The 19,872-nt window shown below is 38.9% G+C and overlaps 1 protein-coding gene across 1 annotated transcript in view; it reads left to right on the forward strand.

Annotated features, from left to right (window-relative positions):
- Positions 1 to 19,872, forward strand: part of LOC306699065 (CUB and sushi domain-containing protein 1-like) — a gene marked incomplete at both ends in the record, with an annotated part of 346,947 nt that overhangs the window by 278,212 nt on the left and 48,863 nt on the right. Inside the window, 14 exons of the mRNA XM_079163564.1 lie at positions 225 to 341; positions 456 to 569; positions 2,208 to 2,303; positions 2,475 to 2,678; positions 3,043 to 3,167; positions 3,264 to 3,360; positions 4,239 to 4,343; positions 8,287 to 8,405; positions 8,756 to 8,825; positions 10,629 to 10,745; positions 11,159 to 11,368; positions 13,161 to 13,349; positions 13,873 to 14,050; positions 19,296 to 19,441. Of these exons, the coding sequence (XP_079019690.1) occupies positions 225 to 341; positions 456 to 569; positions 2,208 to 2,303; positions 2,475 to 2,678; positions 3,043 to 3,167; positions 3,264 to 3,360; positions 4,239 to 4,343; positions 8,287 to 8,405; positions 8,756 to 8,825; positions 10,629 to 10,745; positions 11,159 to 11,368; positions 13,161 to 13,349; positions 13,873 to 14,050; positions 19,296 to 19,441 (1,887 nt within the window). The remainder of the gene's footprint in view (positions 1 to 224; positions 342 to 455; positions 570 to 2,207; positions 2,304 to 2,474; positions 2,679 to 3,042; positions 3,168 to 3,263; positions 3,361 to 4,238; positions 4,344 to 8,286; positions 8,406 to 8,755; positions 8,826 to 10,628; positions 10,746 to 11,158; positions 11,369 to 13,160; positions 13,350 to 13,872; positions 14,051 to 19,295; positions 19,442 to 19,872) is intronic.

Raw genomic sequence — 19,872 nt, forward strand, 5'->3', positions numbered from 1 at the left:
CCAAATTGCATGAGCATAAAGAAGAGAGGGCTGAATTCACAGAAGATGCTCGTTGGTAAACAGACTGGTCAATCTGTTTGATGAATGACATGCATGTCATTAAGCACAGAGTGTGTCTGAAGTTGCTAAAGGGTTTGGTGTCTCTTTTTGGAAAATGTGCACCGTTCAAAACAAGTAAACAGTACCTAAAAATAATGAAATTCCCTTTCTCTGTCTTTCTATAGCTCCATGCGGAGGACAGTATGGTGGATCGGAAGGAGTTGTTTTGTCTCCAAACTATCCTCTAAACTACACTACAAGACAAACCTGCTCCTACTACATCACTGTGTCCACACAGTTTGGTAAATTCATAAATGATCACACCATTAATTCTTACAATGGATTTGTAATTGAATCCCCAACACAAAAGCTAATTTAAATATGTTTTTGTCATCTTCCCTTGAAATATTTTTCAGTGGTATTTGGTCAGTTTGCTGTTTTCCAGACAGCAATGAATGACTCTGTGGAGCTGTTTGATGGAGCCAATGAGAATGCTCGATTGCTCAGCTCCCTGGCTGGGTCACATTCAGGTGAGTCTCCTATTAGCTGATTTTTGTGTCGAACACATGCAGCTGAAAGAATGCTATTAGGTCACGCTGCCATAAAAGTAATGGTTGCATTATTTGTTTATGTGAGGTAGAATAATACTATATTTTTAAAAAGCTGCTATTCAGTTGTAATGTTGGAACAGTTTTTTCCCTTTTTACTTTTTTTGTGCTCCTTAGCACATCTTTGAAAGAGAAAAATAATAAAATTGTTTGTAAGAAAGCAGCACTTGGGGGCTGTATAACACAGCACCAGTGGTCGTTATCACAATTTATTTGACAGTGATGTATTTGGTGAGAATCCATTATGGGTTATCTTTACAAGAAGAAATCAGTAGTGGAAAGCGTCCAACTGGGGCCCTACAATATAGAGTAGCACTGAAACTCCTTAACACAATCCTCCCTGGGTTTCCTTATCCTCCAAGTCTGAGTGATCTCAGCTTGGCAACATTTTGAGTCACTGCACAGCATGAATCAAGATTCAGAGATGAGGAAAAATCTCTATAGATGACATAAAGAATGAGATAGGAAGAAATATTGATAACTTAGTTGTTGGCAAAATGTGCTCCCGTTACCTCAGAGTTGCGTGTTCTTCTGTTGTGTGTCATGACCAGGGGGCATGCTGCAGGGGAATCCCACTGGAATTCACATTTTGTTTCTTTCTGCAGAAATAATGGCTTTTAAAATGTTTTCTTTGTAATATGTAATCAGTTGTGTGCTTGTAGAATTACGAGCTGTTGAAAAAGGGCAGCAACAGCAATTACATGTATGGGGTAGGGTAGAGTTTGATGATAAAAACATCAATCAAAAGAGAGGAAAAACAAAGATATCTAGATAGATTCCCTGGAGCATTTCTTTCTATTTTCACACTAAGGTGCGCATCTTTCTTTTGTGTATGCTCTTTCCTTCATGGAGTGGATCAGTGAGCTTATATCAACATAATATTAACTGGGAGCATTTGACAGTTTTTGTTTGGCTAAATGTAGCTTCACATTATGCAAATTATTTCCTTCCAACTACTATCCATCTAAGTTAGTTTAAAGGAAAGAGGCCATGTAATGTAGAATGGGTGGCTTATTCCTTAAAGTTAATTTAGTTTAGAATTTCCCCTTTTGGCTAAAACTGGCAGCAAAGAATGAAACACACCAGGCTTTACGAAACAATGTTAGCCGCATCATTACCCTATCACACACGCACACATACATACACGCGCGTACACTTAGGCAAACAGCTTTGTAGCACATTGTTCCAGCTAACTGACTGATTATCCTGACACACACACATATTAACACACATACACGCACACCAAACGTACACATACACACACATCCCGACGCAGCTAATGATGGTTCTAAATGTCAGCCACACCAGACCATGTTTTTTCTCATTTATCATTGTTACTTTGTTTGTTTGTGTATGTGTGTGTGCATATAAATCTCTGTGTGTATGAGCCTGTGAGGTGGTGTGTGTGTCTTTTTTCTTGCATTCTTATTCTTGTAAGGACCACATTTTACCAGAGAAAGGGGAGAAACCTCTTCTTGAATGTAAAGCAGTACCGTTTAATTTATGGTTTGGACTGTCAGTGAAATTAACATTCATTTTGTGTTTAATTGTTTGTCCCAGGAGAGACATTGCCATTGGCAACTTCCAATCAGATCATGCTGCGGTTCAATGCTAAGAGTGGCCAATCAGCTAGAGGCTTTCACTTTGTCTACCAAGGTAACTCTCAATCTGTTCGTCTTTTTCTCTCACATACATACACTCGCACCACAGTAAGTTGCATTGAATTCAACTTCAACGTGAAAGTGAAAGTCTCTCTCCTGATAACTATATTTCTAATGTGCATCCTCTTCTTCTTCTCATTTTATTTAATTACCACCATCATTGTAGCCGTGCCTCGCACCAGTGACAGTCAGTGCAGTTCAGTGCCAGAGCCGCGGTACGGCAGGCGGATCGGTTCAGAGTTCTCAGCTGGCTCTGTGGTCCGGTTCGAGTGCAGTCCTGGGTATCTACTGAAAGGATCCAGTGCTATTTGGTGCCAGGCCGTGCCAGGTGCCCTCGCACAGTGGAATGCAACAACACCAGCCTGTATAGGTAAGGCTGACTGAGCCTAAAAATGAATATAGCATGTACCAGCATATAAAATAAGAAATCAGTCCTTTCTGTGAATTATCCAGTACTGGGATTTTGACATGGATCCTAACAAACTAAATGTATGCCTGTGTGAAATCTCTCTCTGCTGAGAGCCGGCCTTTTGCAAACAGCTTCAACTGTCACCTCAGTTTATACTATAAATAATGTTTATCATATTTTCCCTCTTTGGCTCCCTGTAGTGGTAATTGGGAACGCCATATTGTGCCAGGGTATGCAGAGCAATATTCCAACAACCTGTCTTATCTGTTAGCTGTTTAGTTAATACACTTTGCCAATAAATTAATATTTTATGTCTCCATTCTAGTTCCCTGCAGTGGCAATTTGACTGAACGACGCGGTACAATATTGTCTCCGAGCTATCCTGAACCCTACCCAAACAGTCTCAACTGTCTGTGGAGGATCCATGTCAGTGAAGGGGCTGGGATACAGGTACAGATATATACACACTTGTAAATAAATATGGAATATAGAAGACGCACATAAACTTAGAGTTTGTTATGTTCATTTATTTCCATTCTTATTTAGATTCAAGTGATGACGTTTGCTACTGAGCACAACTGGGACTCTCTGGAGATCTACGATGGAGGAGACATGACAGCTCCTAAATTAGGGTCATTTTCTGGTATGACAATATGCTCAAACACACACACACACACACACAAACTTGTGCCCAGACACTCAAGCACACAAACACTCCAGAGATCTCTGATGGATGAGATATGACAACTCCTAAACTATAGATACACGCACACACACACACACACACACACACACGTATAGACTGACAGACACACACACACACACACACACACAAGATCTATGATGAATAAGATAATGTCTTAAACTATAGATACACACACGTACAGTATACACTCGAGATGTATGATGGATGAGTTGTAATACCAAAAAAACATGATATATATCTTAAATATAATAAATGTCAGAAAAGACTTGGAATTCATCCAATTTCCAGGTAGTCAGTAAAAGGAGGAAGGGAGGGAAGGGAAGAGTTTCACTGCAAGAGTGAGTGAAGGATGGAAGACAATAGGAGAGGAAGAAGACAGGGAGGGATAAATAATGATCTAACCTTTTACAATTTCCCAGCGGAGTTTCCCCTGTGACCTGCCCCAAGCACATTCTTGTCACACACCTATCACACATAAAACATGCTGCCCATAGGGCAACACACACACACACACACGCACACACCTACACAAGTTACTGTGCCCTTCTCAAGAAAGCACACCGGGGAGCTGCCCGCTATAACCACAGTGATGGCCTCTGAGCAGCTTCACTGGGGCAGATGAGGGTTGCTTTACATAAGGACACCACAATGCTGGCTGTCCATGGAGGGCCAGGGGTCATTCACCTTCTCTCCACATCATTTCCCTGCTGGTCTTGGGATTTATCTTTTTTTTTTGCATAATTTCTCCATTTATGCCCATTGTTCTGTCACACAAACGTGTATGCTATGTTTATGTTCATCTCTGTCTTTTACAGGAACAACTGCTCCTGCCCTCCTCAACTCAACGTCCAATCAGCTCCTCCTGCACTTTCAGAGTGACATCAGTGTGGTGGCAGCAGGTTTTCACCTAGAATACAAGAGTAAGTTAAAGCTTAGATTGATAGATAGACAGATAGACAGACATGTTTTAAAGTATATGCTGCTGAGGAGGATATTGGGTGCCTTCTCTCCAGACTCCACAAATGCTCACAAACCCGCTGACACACTTGATCACAAACACACATCGCTGCAGCCCAAACTTCAACATGAAATAACACGAGTCAGTGACCTGAACTGGTACTGCCCGAAAGCATACACACACTGACTCAACATTGGAGCACACACACAGAACACATACCTAGAGTGAAACACGTAGACTCAGACACGTACATACACATACACAAGTGCTTTTGCTTGTGTCATACATGCACATAAGTCCAAAAAAAGGCACATACACACACAAATGTGTAGACAGACAAAGGTATAGACATGGATATTAACATCATGCATTTCCACATATACACACCTGTCAGGGCATGGTTGTGCTTTTCAGTCCTTTCTAGTTGTTTTAGCTTAGAATCACTTCTAGATCAATGAACATGTCCCCTTTTGAGAGTATGAGAGCATTAGTGTGTGGTTGCGCACACATTCATTTGTGTGTGTGTGGGTGTGAGTGCGTGTGTAGGTGAGTGCACATATCAACACGCATTCACTAATAATGAGAGCCTGGAAGAAAGGTCTCTTTTAGGGACAGTTCATCATGTCAATTTCATTGCGGTCACTCTCATCTTTTAAGTGAGGCTTTTATTACTGGATGTGACGGATCCTTGTGTAACACTTGCATTTGAACTTCCTGTATGATATCCTAAATAATCATCAGACGAAAACGGTAGACCCATAGACTGTATATAAGAAATGGACATAGTCACGGTGATGTCACTCACTGGTCTGTGGACTGAAGTTATGAAGCCTCAAGTTCAGCATTTTGTCCGTCTTGGTTTTTGTCCGTCACCATCTTGGCTTTGTGCAACTAAAAGTAACTCGAGAAGGTCGAGCTAATTTAAACCAAACACTGAATAAGGCATTTTTAGGCAACCAAAACAGTTACAGTGAACTTTCTTTAACTAAAAACACAGTGAGAAAGGTTAACATCATGCTGTATTGAAGACGACTTGAAACTAGCAATTGAGACCATAAACTCATGTTTACAATGTTTACTGAGATAATAAATCAAGTGAGATGTAAGGTCATTCTCATAGACTTCTATATAATTGGACTTCTTTTTGCAACCAGAGGACTCGCCTCCTGCTTGCTATTTCAAAGAATGCACTTCTGCTTTGGCAACAGAGGTTGCCGTCTTGTCACGCTCATTATTTTTATGTTTCAGCATTAATGCAACACATATTATTGAGTTTAGAGCAGTGCAGGTGGTTGTCTTTTGGGCTTTTGGGAGTTTTCTTCTCTATCACGTCCCCTAATTTTTCATGAAGAAAGGATTTTGGGTGGACCTTACGGAGCCAAATCCAGGCCAATTGTTTTGATCATTTGAAAAACAGAATTGAAACTGAAAGTTAAAATTTTGGTCTTGAACTTTGAAAAATACAACAATGTATTCAAACAAAAAATAAGTGAAGGAAAAGTTTTTTGGGGTTAATTATAACTTTGATTCAGTTCTGGAAATTGTATCAAAAGTATTGAGTCATAATTCTCGCGATACCTACGTTACCTGAAGGTAACGTGGTTGAGGAAGGTCCTCAGCCTTCTTTGTTATGCTGTCACTCAGGATTACACGCCCCTCTCAGTTGATGCCACGCCCCCCCCCGCCCCAGATCAAGGCCATAAGTCTGAAAGTGAAAAAAAGATTTAAAACCGAAAAAATTTGATCTGAATCTGAAAATATAAAATCTGCAACTGAAAAATATTAGACCTTAAATATCAAAATATATGAAAGTGAAAACTGAAAATAAATATGTTCATCCATTTTTTTTTAAAATGATCATAACTATTGGCCTGAATTTGGCTCCACACCAACGTTATTATTTGCAAAATGATTGTTCATGCTCATGCTGTTTCGCTTTGCAAAGACTCTAGTAAAAACAGATCGTTCAACTCCAAAAAGATTCCTAAAATATGAAATCAATCTACTTTTGTTAATGATTTTCCCTTTATGGTCCTTGAATTCACAATAATAATTGTCAACTCAATAGCATAGGAATAGTGTAACCTTTTCTGACACATTATGTGTTACACACTGATTTTTACCATCCTGTCTGTTTCCACCATGTTTCCTGTAGAAACAGGAACAACACAACCACCCGAGCATATGTTGTGCTGTTAAAAATCCTCCTTGTCATTTTTGTAGTAATGTGGTAGCTTGTACAAGTGGACGCAATCGTCTGCTGAGGACACGTGAATGATTTTGGTGATGATGCTTTTCATCGTTTTAAGCTGGCTAAAGGCCCTTTCCTCTAAAGGGTAGAGTAAGACGTCTCTCTCCCTTGTCTGTCCTCAAATAAAGTGAAACAGAAGTATAGTATAGTAAACCCAGTCAGTAAGACTTAAGTGCTGACACTGTCTAGTTGTAGTCCAGTGGCCCTCGTGGGATGATTCGCTGTATTGTCAGCATTTTACAGAGCATCGCTGCTCTGTCATAACCAGAGAAAAGAGGGAGCAGTTTGCTAGCGCGCGCACACACAGTGAGAGAGAGAGAGATGGTCAGCCAAATGGAATAGTTTCATTGATCAGTTGTCCTGACAGCCTGCTGATGCTCTGCCTAATAACACCACTGCGTGTGCATGGGTGCGTGTGTGTGTCTCCAAGTTACAGTCTCATGCAGCTTTTTTCACGTACATTCGATCTAATAAAAGTCCCCCTCATCCCTCGCAGCAGGCACACACTCATGTAACAGTCAGTCATGCACAGTGGGGCAAGGCCACCTGGATATGTGTGTGTGTGTGTGTGTGTGTGTGTGTGTGTGTGTGTGTGTGTGTGTGTGTGTGTGTGTGTGTGTGTATGCGTGTGTGCGTGTGTGCGTGTGTGTGTATGACTGAGAGAGCTCAGTGGGATCACATCGTTTTGCTGGTAGGAAGGTGGATAATGAACCAACAAGACCAGGCACACAAGCAAGCAAACAAACACACACACACACACACACACACACACACACACACTCATGCCTCTCTCTCCCCGTCTTTCACTCTCGATTCCTCTTCCACCCCTGTGTTGCCATGGTAACCGCTCCGGGGCAGTCTCCTGCGGAAGTTTCCAAGTGAAACACAGAAGCAGACTCACACACATGAACACACACATACACGCCGACTGATATACTGTGTGATGAAGGGCTGGCTGCTGTCAAACTTATTAAGGATGTGTTTAACCTTTATTGGGTTGGGAATACACAACCAAAGTCATTTTGTTACCGTCACATATTTTTAAGTACATTTCAGAGGCTGTTGTCAACACTGACAACGTACAAGCTTTTTTATTTTACTAGCTGTCAATTCATAACTTGGCTCCGGTGTATTAGAAAACATGACATTACGAGTGTTTGTCAACAGCAGTTCTTCATCAGATTCATATAAATGTTTCTCCTATGAGTTTAAAAACTTCAATTTACTCAGATTCACTATTCCGGTGTTGGATGGCAACAGGGTACTGGTGGCTAAGTAAACGACTGTATTAGTTTCAAGAGAAAGGTCACATACAAGTGACAGGAAAAGCAGTGAAAAAGCTTTTATTGATAAGTACTGAAGCAAAGACAAGAAAGAGAATAGAGGAGAGAACTTGATTTGCTGTCATTGTTGTGTAATAATACATATAAATATTGGCCATAATACGTTTGATAATTAAGGTCAAGACTGCAATGTGGGAACAGCTGTCTAGAACTTAAAGAAGAGATGATCATATCGTAGTTTCTGTATTTTTCCACATCTGGCTTTAGTCATTTGTCCAGAGTCCACTTGAGCCAAGCTATGCTTACATAGAAAACTTAATGATGAAATAAGTAACAGTAATTGCATAGTTCATTGTGTTTGTGTTTTGTAGCTGTTGGTCTTACCACTTGTCAAGAGCCAATGATACCAGCCAATGGCATTAAAGCAGGTGACAGATATATGGTGAATGAGGTGGTGGCATTCACCTGTGAACCCGGGTACACATTACAGGTAATGAACACAGACACACAAGCTCACCTATAAACAAATGTGTTAATACATACATGTAAATGATGAGATCTGATTGTACACAGTTAACTACTGTTTCTTTGTTCTTGTGTAGGTTGGAAATAATTAGATTTTCTAATATTTAAAAAAAGCAGTAAATATTGTGAGGCTAAATTGTGTACGGACACAGACCGCGGTCATTAACGATAAGCAAGCATGCAATACAATTTCCACATGCGTTACGTTTTGACTTGTGTTACACTCCGAAATTCTTGTCATGTTCTTAGATGAAGTAAAAAATCAAATTTCCAATCTTTTTTTTTTTTTAACTTTCACTTTACTTATACTTTCAGGGCCACTCTCACATTTCCTGCATGCCTGGGACTGTGCGTCGATGGAATTACCCACCTCCTCTTTGCATAGGTAACACACACACACACACACTCTGCTCTGCTCTGCTGGCTAAATTATGTTATGAAAGATCGATCCAATGGGGAAAAAAATACATCCTTCAGGTGTGAGGTTCACATTTAACTTTTAGATCTGCACAGCAAAGTGACAGAAGCGTTTCAGTAGAATAAAGATGTGAGTGTACCCCCATCTAAAAATAAAATGTCCATTTTGAGGATAAAAAAAATTGAAGTCAATTCATTCATTACGTCTGTGTGGAATTTCTCAGAGGCACATCATACAATTCTGTCAAATAGCAATATGTATGTTCCAAGATCAAAGTCAGTTAAAATGGATATTATCTTTTAAAGTAGAAGCTAGATGCATGTCAGTAAAACACAATTTCTACTATGTAAAGACTTGTTAGTTGCCGAGACAGTGCTATGATGTAATCTGGCAGTTGAAAATGACACTTTATCTACTCACAGTAACATATTACAGGAATATGAATTCTTCATAAAAGAAATAGATAACAGTAATAACTGAATGAGGAAGTGTAGTCCATGTGATTCAATTTGTATATTTAATGTTATAACCTTGAAATAAGATTTGTGGAAGTGGGCAAGTTCTTACAGTAAAGGATCAATACACTTGCTGGATACAAACATAATTTTGTACCTTGTGCTGAGAGCCAAGGCTTCCTAACTTCTGCAACAGAGTTAAGGGACCTTGATTACATTGATGTGTGTGCTAGGTGAAAACAGGTCTGGGAAGCCAATTCCAGTTAGACTCAACTTTGACATGTCAGGACTAACTAAGCTCAGCCCTGCCACAGACCCTGGCTTTCAGTGTGTGTCAAATCCAGCATTTCCTATTTCAGTCAGAGACACTTGCGCCAACAAATCATGTTCACTCTCTGTCAATAGAATGTTGTACCATAATAATGTGCCATAAGAGTTTAAATATATGTCTGTCACCATTGATTCTCAAGGGTTTGAAGAAATTCTGCACGCATAGTTCGAGCACTTGTAAAAATGTGAATATCCAAATGTGATATCCAATCTCCTAACAATTGGTCTCATAAACGTAACTTAACTATACTTATAGTTAATGATACTGTTTTCTCAACAAACACAATTTATTTTTTATTTATGTATGTTAATTACCCTAATGCACAAACTCAGAATACAAGATACATTGTAATATCAGTTGCCAATTGCATCAAGTCTATAACCCCAAACATTAGTCCCTCATATTTTCTTAACGTGATATCAGAAAAATGTTCACACTCAGTGACCACTTTATTTGGTACACCTGTACAATCCAAAAGGTCTATTTCTATGATCCTTGTACTGTTCTTTCTTTTTTTGTTTCATTTTTTTGACACAAACAAATCTTCTTTGTCAGCGAGGTGTTAATTCCTGTGTATGTTTTAGTATTTAGGTCATAGTTACTGCTGGTGTCATACAGGTGTGTCTCTAATATTCTTCCCCTCATTGTGTCTGTAGAAAGGGAGGACAAAAAATAAGAAACACCTCTCAATATAATTCAGTCCAACACCACCTTTAACTATGACCTTAGTAACAAAACTAAACATTATAAAGTTTATAAATGTAGAATCTTTGGCAGAGCTGTTGTGCTTTAATGTACTAGAGTGTACAAGTGTACCTAATAAAGTGGCCACTAAGTTTAAATATTGATACTACAAATCCCACTTTACCCCTGACCTGGTGCTGCTTGCTTCTTTCTGTTGAAGCAAAGAGGATAACGTGTTTATTTCTACTGTGCATTGCTCATGCGTTGCCTGTTTTAACAATGTTTTTACTGTGTTGTCAGCTCGTTGCGGCGGGGTGTTGTCTGAGATGAGTAGTGTCATCCTCAGTCCAGGTTTCCCTGGCAACTACCCCGGTAACCTGGACTGCACCTGGCAAATCACCCTGCCAACTGGATACGGTAAATATTATGGGATTCCTGAAAAGAATGTGTGACTTTCAGAACATTTGTGTTTGGGAAACATTTTTAGAAAATGATTATAGTATACTCAAATTACAACAAGACAGCTTTATTGTCATTGTCTCAGATAACAACATTGCAGTTGTATCTTTGGTGTAATAATATACAAGTACCAAATACAAATATGGAGTTGTGTGGAATGATGTAAACTTACTGTACTTGGTCTCTTTGCATACAACATCTTTACGGTGTATGCACACTCTGAAAGTAATGTAAAATCTCCACAGATCTGTTAACTTTAAGCCACGTATATGGCGTGCAATTTAAGATCCCATCAGGTATAAAATCTGTAATCTGATATATCGTTATTGTGTGTTGTGTATACTCTATTATAACCTCTATTTTTATTCTAGGAGCCCATATTCAGTTTCAAAACTTCTCTTCTGAAGACAACCATGACTTCCTAGAGGTCAGGGCTGGACCACAGCACAGCTCTGCTCTTATTGGACAGTTTACTGGCTCGCAGATCCCACCACCTTTGCTGAGTACTACCCACCTCACGATCATCCACTTCTACAGTGACCACTCAGAGAACAGGCCCGGGTTCAAACTGGCCTATCAGGGTGAGTTCACGTGTGATTTTGGACTTTTGACATTTGTTTTTGTACTGCAGACACAAAAGCTCACAAACCCTGAGGTATTACTGCAGGCGCATCCATTTGAAAGCAGCACCTCAAGGGACACTGAGAGAACAGAGCTGTTTTCAAAATGAGCTTACTGTTTAGTTTGGGAACACAGGATTGTTGCTTGAATGATTTAGAAAAAATAAATGGTCTGCTAAAATGTTCTGAATAAATTAACATCCAAACCTAGTTGCCAAATTACAAAGCCTTCACAACTCCAAGAAATGAAGGGTCGGACGAAAAAACGTATTGCTGTGAGGTTTTGAGCTTTGATCTGTGGATGAGTCATGCTAAAGACTTAAAAAACCTTGTGGCTTTCCTCTCATCATTAAAAGAGATGGATTGTTAGTAAGCCCCTGTGAAAGACTGGCATCTTGTCCAGCAGGCTTTACTTGTAGCCCTAAGTGCTTCACTTCAAAGACACAAGCGATGCACTGTGGGCCTATACGCCAACATAAGTAGAACAAGGCTTACAAACTTATACATATGCTAACCCACATTTACATGCATGTCATATTTTGCAATGACCAAATTCCCTAACACTGCAGCTCTTGTCATTGCTAACTTCCACTGTTGGTGCGTGAATCCTGTTGACATGTTTCTTCATTTAAAGTTGCACCAGATGCTTTTTTTCAATACACACAGAGTTTCATGATACTACCCTCAGTTATGTTGAATAATAGCACTGGTAGCGTTCCAGTCTGGGTGGATGCTTTCACCCCTGCACCACTCGATGACACAAACTCAGGTTTTCTACCCAAGGCCATGGAAGTATAGGGTTCACTAGGCTGAATGTCCATCTGCTCATCCGCAAAACCCCAGTGGATTAATTTCCAAAAAATCAATAGAAAGTACCCTCACAGTAATGTTTCGACCCAAACTTTGCTAATAAAATCTTATGGGATGATACCAGTTTTAGTGTTTGGCACTGTGACTTCTTCTTGGTTGTAGTTTCACAGCTGTAAGTACTCCCACTACCAATTTGACAACCCTTGGCTTGCATTTACCATATTCTCTCTAGTACCCTTTTCCCTCCCTGGCATTTCTATATCCTCTCATATTCCTTCACCTTGATGCTGCTTTCACGTGGGACCTCTACATCTTTCACCACTTGTTTTTCTGCTCCTTCTGTACTTCCACAATGTCCAGTTAGTTTTGTCAATATTTGTTTAACGTAGGTATCTAAGAGTCCCATGGGATCTTAGTTCTGACGTTCTTAAGCATCCTTTGTGAATGTCTTGGGATGCTTTAACCCATACGGCAACCAGGTGTTCCTGTACACATCCTGCGCCTGTATGCACTTCTCTCCTACATCTTAGATCCTGCATTTGTCAGACAGTCTACATACATGTGCCAGATAACTGCATAGAAGCAGATTATATCTTTTTATCTTGCTGCACTTTGGTAGCCTGGTAGCTTCTGTGTGTCATAGATTTTTTTAATGCTCCTCGAAATCCATTAGTTGTAGACAGAAAAAAAAATGATTTGAACACAAAGAATTGCAATTGTCATTTTGGGACTCAAAATACAGGTGTGAAAGGCTTCTATGTAAGACAACACTGTAGAATGCAGAGAAAGAAATACGCAACTACATTCTATTTGTTAATCTGAGTATAACTGTATGCCTCCCTATCTTGTTCGCCAAAGAGCAGCTTGTTTTATATTCCTGAAACCTAAAAATGAGGTAATTCTGAAATTAAACTGCATTCATTTTTCTTCATCTCTCTTTTAGCCTATCAACTTCAAAACTGCCAGGACCCCTTTCCTTTCCCTAATGGTGACATCATCAACAGTGACTACAGCGCTGGCCAATCAGTAACTTTTCAGTGCTACCCTGGTTATGTTTTGATCGGACACCCAGTACTAACATGCCTTCACGGCACCAACCGGAAGTGGAACCATCCATTCCCACGCTGTGAGGGTAAGAGCAACCACTGATTTTTTGATGTAAACATACTTTGCTGGGTTAAACGTATATTTACCAAGATTGGAATTAAGAATGTACTCTTCTTACATTAGCCAGTTTATGTTGTGTTATAACACATGCGTATCATTTCTATCCCAGAACATCTTCGTCCCTCAGGTAACAATGTTAATTTAAAGTCCGGACATTTAGAAAATGTTATTATACTCATTGAGTTTCAGTAAATTTAATCTAATTTTTCGCCACCATCACAAGCCAGCAGCGTCAGTAGAAATTAGAAATTCCTGTGTCACTTGGATCATTTACTCTATAAATCAGTAGCACAATAATTGCTCTTATTACTACCACTACTACTATTGCTGCTTCTACTTTTACACCTACAAATAATGACGGTGATTATATTCCTCACTGTCTACAGTTCAACAGTTGTTCTTAATCCCTGATCTTTGCAGGTTTTTAGCAAGGTAGAAGAAAGTGAAACATTTGCAAATAGATAATCTCATAACTCTGCTTTTTACAGCTCCTTGTGGCTATAATGTCACGGCTGAAAACGGGACAATCTATTCACCTCAGTATCCCAATGAATATCCCAACTCCCAAGATTGCAGCTGGCTCATCACAGTTCCACACGGACATGGAGTTTATATAAACTTTACCTTATTGCAGACAGAGCCAGTCACTGATTACATCGCTGTCTGGTAAGTCTGGGTACTCTTACACTTGAATTTACATGCGCACGCACACACACACACACACACACACACACACACACACACACACTCACACACACACACATGCATACAAATGCATAAGCTTCTTTTCAATGTTGCCCTTTATCCTGGGACTGATTGCATCACTGACAGGTAAGTCTTGAATTTACTTATATCCTGTCTCCTCTCTGCACACTAAGAAGAAGTTGTATCAACTTTTACTTCTATTTTATTTCATCTCTTTCTTTCCCTCTCACACACAAATACACACACGTTCTGTCACATTGACTTATTGGGATATATTTTATTGATGATAACCTTATTCCTGCTATTGATTGCATTTTTATTTATTCATCTTTTACGTTATACAAACACAGTCTTGCCCATACAAAGGCATATATCAATATGTGTCAATTGTTTATGACTGTATCATACAGGGACATAAGCAAAACCTCATGGATTTGTATATGGCATGGTTGATACACGGGGATCACAGCTCCATACACTCCTAATACACATACTCTGTGCCATGCATACTCTGTGCCATGCATACACTGACTCTTCTGCAGTAATAATAGGATTCAGTGTGGAGGTAAAATTGTAATAGGGGGTGTGAGAGTAATGCATTTACAATGGGACCGCTGACCAATTCGATCTAACTCAGTACCATGGCCATACGCAGACCCGGAGAGGGCTCGGGAACTCTGGCAGTAATGATGAGATTCAGTGGGGAGTGGGAAATGTAATGAAAGGAGCGGTGGAGCTCTGGGTTCACAAATCCAACGGGACTCGGCTGGATCGGACAAGTTCGGGTCAATCCAAGAGAAATTTCTCACCTAATAGTTTCAGTATGATAAGAATAATATAGAGCGGTGAATTTATTAATGAAGAAAACTAAAATCAAGTAGGATTTGGGTACTGTCATTATTTGGTGTTGGTTTGGTTTAATAAATATGTTGTGTTTGGGTGAGTTTAGTCTTTTATTATCAGACTTAAAAGTTAAGCTATGAGGGGTGAGTAGTTGAAATGCAGGCTGTGCGAAAGTAATACAATCACACTGTGACTACTCGCTTTCAATCTCACAAGCTACCAGAGCCATGGAGTTATTTTGCAGTTGCAAATTGATGTGGGTGATTCAAGTGTTTTTGTCACATTTTACGGGGGAACAAAATTCTGAAATCACATTCCTAAATGTAGAGTACCCAAATACATCTGTAATGTTGGATTATTGCCTACATGATTGACAGTTCCACCACTCTATCTCACTATTTCCATCTCCAACACATGAATATTTTTGGAAGTGACTGGGGGCCAACACTGAAGAGAGGAGTGCTTTGCTCAGAGCCGGTGGGATAGCATATACCTTCCAGGGGTTAAGACAGATTTAGAGTGGGTGATCCAAAGGTCTACTGCTACTTTATTATCAGCTCACTGGGTCCTGAATAATGATTTAAGATACAGTCTTAAGATTTTGATTATTAGATGTATCTATTGTGTCTAAAATGAATTACTCATTTCTATATCATAGGATTTACTGGCATAAATATCTGCAAAATTCTCCTCAAAATGATTTCAACATCCATAATTACCAGTTGTTGACAGTCGGACCAAAGGTTTTTGTGTCAGTGACTTTGACCACTTTTCTGTTTGACAGAGATGCACTCACTGCTCATCTGTGCTTTAACAGATTTTGTATTCTATCTTTAAATCCTCGTGGTGTGAGGCAATGTTTTAGAGTGAGTCTTTGTGTTGTTTTGACTTTCCCAGAGAGAAACTAATTTGAAAGTTAGAGCAGTGAAAGAGGCACAATGGGTTTACAGTGAATCCATGGCCTTACTTCTAGTTAGATAATAGCCGGTGGCCTTCTGATATTTCTTTCAATGATGCCACGAACTGTGAAAACATGATAGCTGGCATCATCTCATTGTACTCACAAGGACTTAAGCTCCTGGCCATTGCTTTTGTTGTGATTTAGAAATGTGACTGTTGGATTTCTGAATTCAGGTGGAAAAAGAATGAGAGGACACATTGTGTTAATAAGATCTGAAGCATAGTTTCTTTTAAATATGGAACTTTTAAGGCTTAACTTTAAGAGTTTGAAATGTGTCATTCTGGATTTGAATAAGCACACCAAAGCCAGCCAACTATTGATTAAAGAGGGTTTATTTCCTACATAATCACTCTACATATAAAAAAGTGTTTTATGTGTACTACAAATGTTGAGCAGTAAGTAATACTCAGGAATGTGCTCTTAGAGCATTGCTTTAGTTCAGGCTGAGCATTGAGGCTGTGCAATAAAGTCACCAGTAGCAGCTGACTTACAATCCCCTTACATTCAAAAAAGTACATCTGAGAAACCCTTCACTTCTCTAATCATTCATTCTCCTGCTGTTGTCAGTGGTTATGCTGATTTTCACCTCCACCAGCCTTTGTGTTCTGGTTACTCATTAATCAAACTTGTGTTGAATGTCTTTTGTCTTGTGCATCACACTGTCCTGTATATTTCATATCTCAGTGATGTGTGTTTTCTGGTTTGTGCCCTGTATACCCCTGGGGTTTATGTCACGACAGCTACATCCAGATGTTAGGGATTGAAGCCAAACTGTCTCTGGTCTGCCACCAGTTGAATTTTGGCTTGTTGCCTAATATCACGGCACCATTTCTAACAGTGGGCAATGTAGTACCAGAGCAACACAATAGTTTATGATGCCATATATTTACTCAAATCACCTGACTGATAAGAATTTACTCCAAAGAGAAAAGAATCAATGTAAAATGAATGAAGAGCATTGTTTATTTCACTCAGAGAGAAAATGCTCAATAGTTATACAAGCTCTGAAAATTACAGCCCTCAGCTATAATTTAGCCTTTCATTTAAGATACATCCAAATATTTGGAAAAACAAAGTCACTTAAAAATCTGTTCTCATATCACAGTATTGTTGTTATATCAATGTACTGTCTCTTCTAACTCTTTCTCGTGGTAATTTTACATCACTAGTATTAAGATATTAGTTTACTTTCGAACAGGTTGATGTGGTGGATCCACTGTTCTCTCGTCCCCCTTTATTCTCAACTGCATTGTTCTTGAGTCAGTCTTCTGTAGTAAATAGACAGAAAAGATAAAGATTAATAAATCAAACTTTAATTTTAATTTCCAGAGGTAAGGCTTACTTTAAATGTGTACCTGACCATGCATGTGTGAGTGTGCATGTATGTATGTATATATATATATATACACATGCAGACACACGTTTTGATAAATTGGGCTTGTGTATTTTTCAGTGAGTAAAGATAGAGCCACAAAATTCTTTCTCAGTTTTAATTTAAATGACCCAAATAGAACATTTTGAGACTCCAAATGAGCTCCAACACCTTCAGAAGGCCTTGAATTATTGAGGAGCCAAGAGATCCCAGGCACTCTTTATGAATTAAATTCTTAAAACCCTTGTTTAATCCAATGGCATGTTCATTAAAAACCTAAAACTGGGCATTTAGGAACTTTATAAAATATAAAATTTCAGCAACATTGAATATTTAATGAGTTAAGTTGAGCCTTTAATCCACAGGCCTTGTTCAATGACCTTGTTTGAAATGAGTGAAACAAAGCACTGCAAAATATATATATATATATATATATATATATATGTTGCTGCCCTTTCAATGAACAATTCAATTCAAAATCACAAATTTGCCTCAGAAGGCAGGCTTTACAATCTGAACACATACAAACATGTGGACGTTTTATTCACAAAGGCTGCTTTTGGTTTCTCTTCCTGGCTGTAATTAGTTCTGGTCAGTGAAACTAGCATTTCATAAGAAGCTCATACTGATCCTAACCCCTGACCTGCTTTTAGAGCTGTGGCAGACACATGCACCTGCACTTTGTTGATGTGTGACACCCGTCAGCAGTTTGTTTATTCAGCGTAATTATCTCATAATCAAACCAATCTGTCCATTTATGGTTTTCATCACAATTATGGATTTCCATTATAAGGAATCTACAGAAGCAGTTTTGGAAATAATTGTAGATTTGTATTAAAGTCTTTTTTGGGGTGAGGTGGGGGTGAATTTTTCAGATCAGGCAGATCAATAATAACAATCTATATATTTCTACACAGAATAGATGAGAAAATAAAAACAGTTGCAAACAAAACTAATGGCGGTTGAACCTGGGCAGAAGCAGGGCAGGTTGGTTCCATAGTTAGGTTACCTATAAGAAACTAAATCACTATCATATAATCCTCATATTCCCAGATGTGAAATGTTACAGGGTCGGACAACTTAACTTGATCAGTAAAAAATTGTTTAAAGGCCCCTATAAGTGGAATCTGTAATTATGGTAATACTGTATTAATAATTCATCGTGACATTCCCAGTGAGGAAGTTTAGTGGCCTGCATTGCTGTCTGCCACACTGTCTTCTTTATGCTGCCTCTGGGAGGTGCCAAAGTCGGAAATAGTCATAAATATTGCTATTCTACTTTTATAATATTTATAAATTAAATTTGATTTTCAGACAGTTTGTAAAAAAAAAAATGATTAACTTCTGCCATTCACTATACTCTCCACTCCACTCTCGGGGGGCCACACACACACATAAATACTAATAATACAGTTACGTAACCTTTCATAATTTTGCCAGGCAGACCCAAAGTCCCTTTTGTGATAGAACATACATAATATTTAAAAAATAAATAAAGAATTCTTTAGATTTTTACAATAATTATATTTAGGGGTGTCCCCGACAAAGAATTTGCATAGTCGAATCCGATTGGTCAAGTCTGGCCCATAGTCGACTGATTGTCAAATCATGTCTTTTTTTATAGCTCCTTGATTCTTTGAATCAGGCTCCTGAGATCAAATCATCAGATAGTCGACTATTCGGGGTCAACCCTTCTTATATTTATGTTTAAACTTTGAGATACAATCCTTTATATACTTATTCTATCCCCCAATTTCACTCTGCATATTGAAAAAATGAGTATAAGACAAATAATTTCTTGGTATCGTACATCTTGTTAGTGTAAAGGCTTTGCTTACCATGTAAAAAATCATGATTTGAGGAGTAAAAGAAAATCAGTTAACCCCTTTATCGTATACATAGTTATCTTTTTGCCAAATGTTATGTGACTCTATGTTTCTCTTTCTCCATCCCTCTGCTGCAGTTGTTGAAATGTATCCTGCTTCCAGTTTAAGCATTGTCGGTTGTCTTTGTTCTCTCTTTGTATTTAGGGACGGCCCAGATATGTCTAGTCCTCAGCTGGGAGTCTTCAGTGGCAACACGGCATTAGAGTCGGCCTACAGTACCAGTCTGAAGGTCCTGATCCGCTTTCACTCGGACTTTTCAACTGGAGGGTTCTTCATTCTCAACTTTCATGGTGCCGATACACACTCACATACACTTTTACCTGTAGTATATGCTCATATGTATTTGTACAGCATATACAGTACAGTAGATTCACGTAGACACATATGAACACTCCGGTGATTTTCTCACTCAGAGTTACATTTTTATGTATGAGTGTGGATAATGCTTTGCAGTTCCATAACCAGTGAATAGCTATAAGAAACGAGGTCAGAGGCCTTATTAAAAGAGAGAGTGAGATGCTAGAGCATAGGTTAGTTTTCTTCTTGCACTCTTTTCCATTGTGTTCTCTATTACTCCGCTACTATTCAATATGTTTAAGAATAAACAAGGTCATATCTCTGAATAGGTCCATCTTATGCTTTTCCAGTGATGTGTTTTTTCTTCCACTTTCTGGGGAATCCCTGTCACCTTTCTTGCAATGATACAGTCCCAGTGAGAAAG

The sequence above is a fragment of the Pholis gunnellus genome (assembly GCF_910591455.1).
Source record: "Pholis gunnellus genome assembly, chromosome: 1".
NCBI classification, from domain to species: Eukaryota; Metazoa; Chordata; class Actinopteri; order Perciformes; family Pholidae; genus Pholis; species Pholis gunnellus.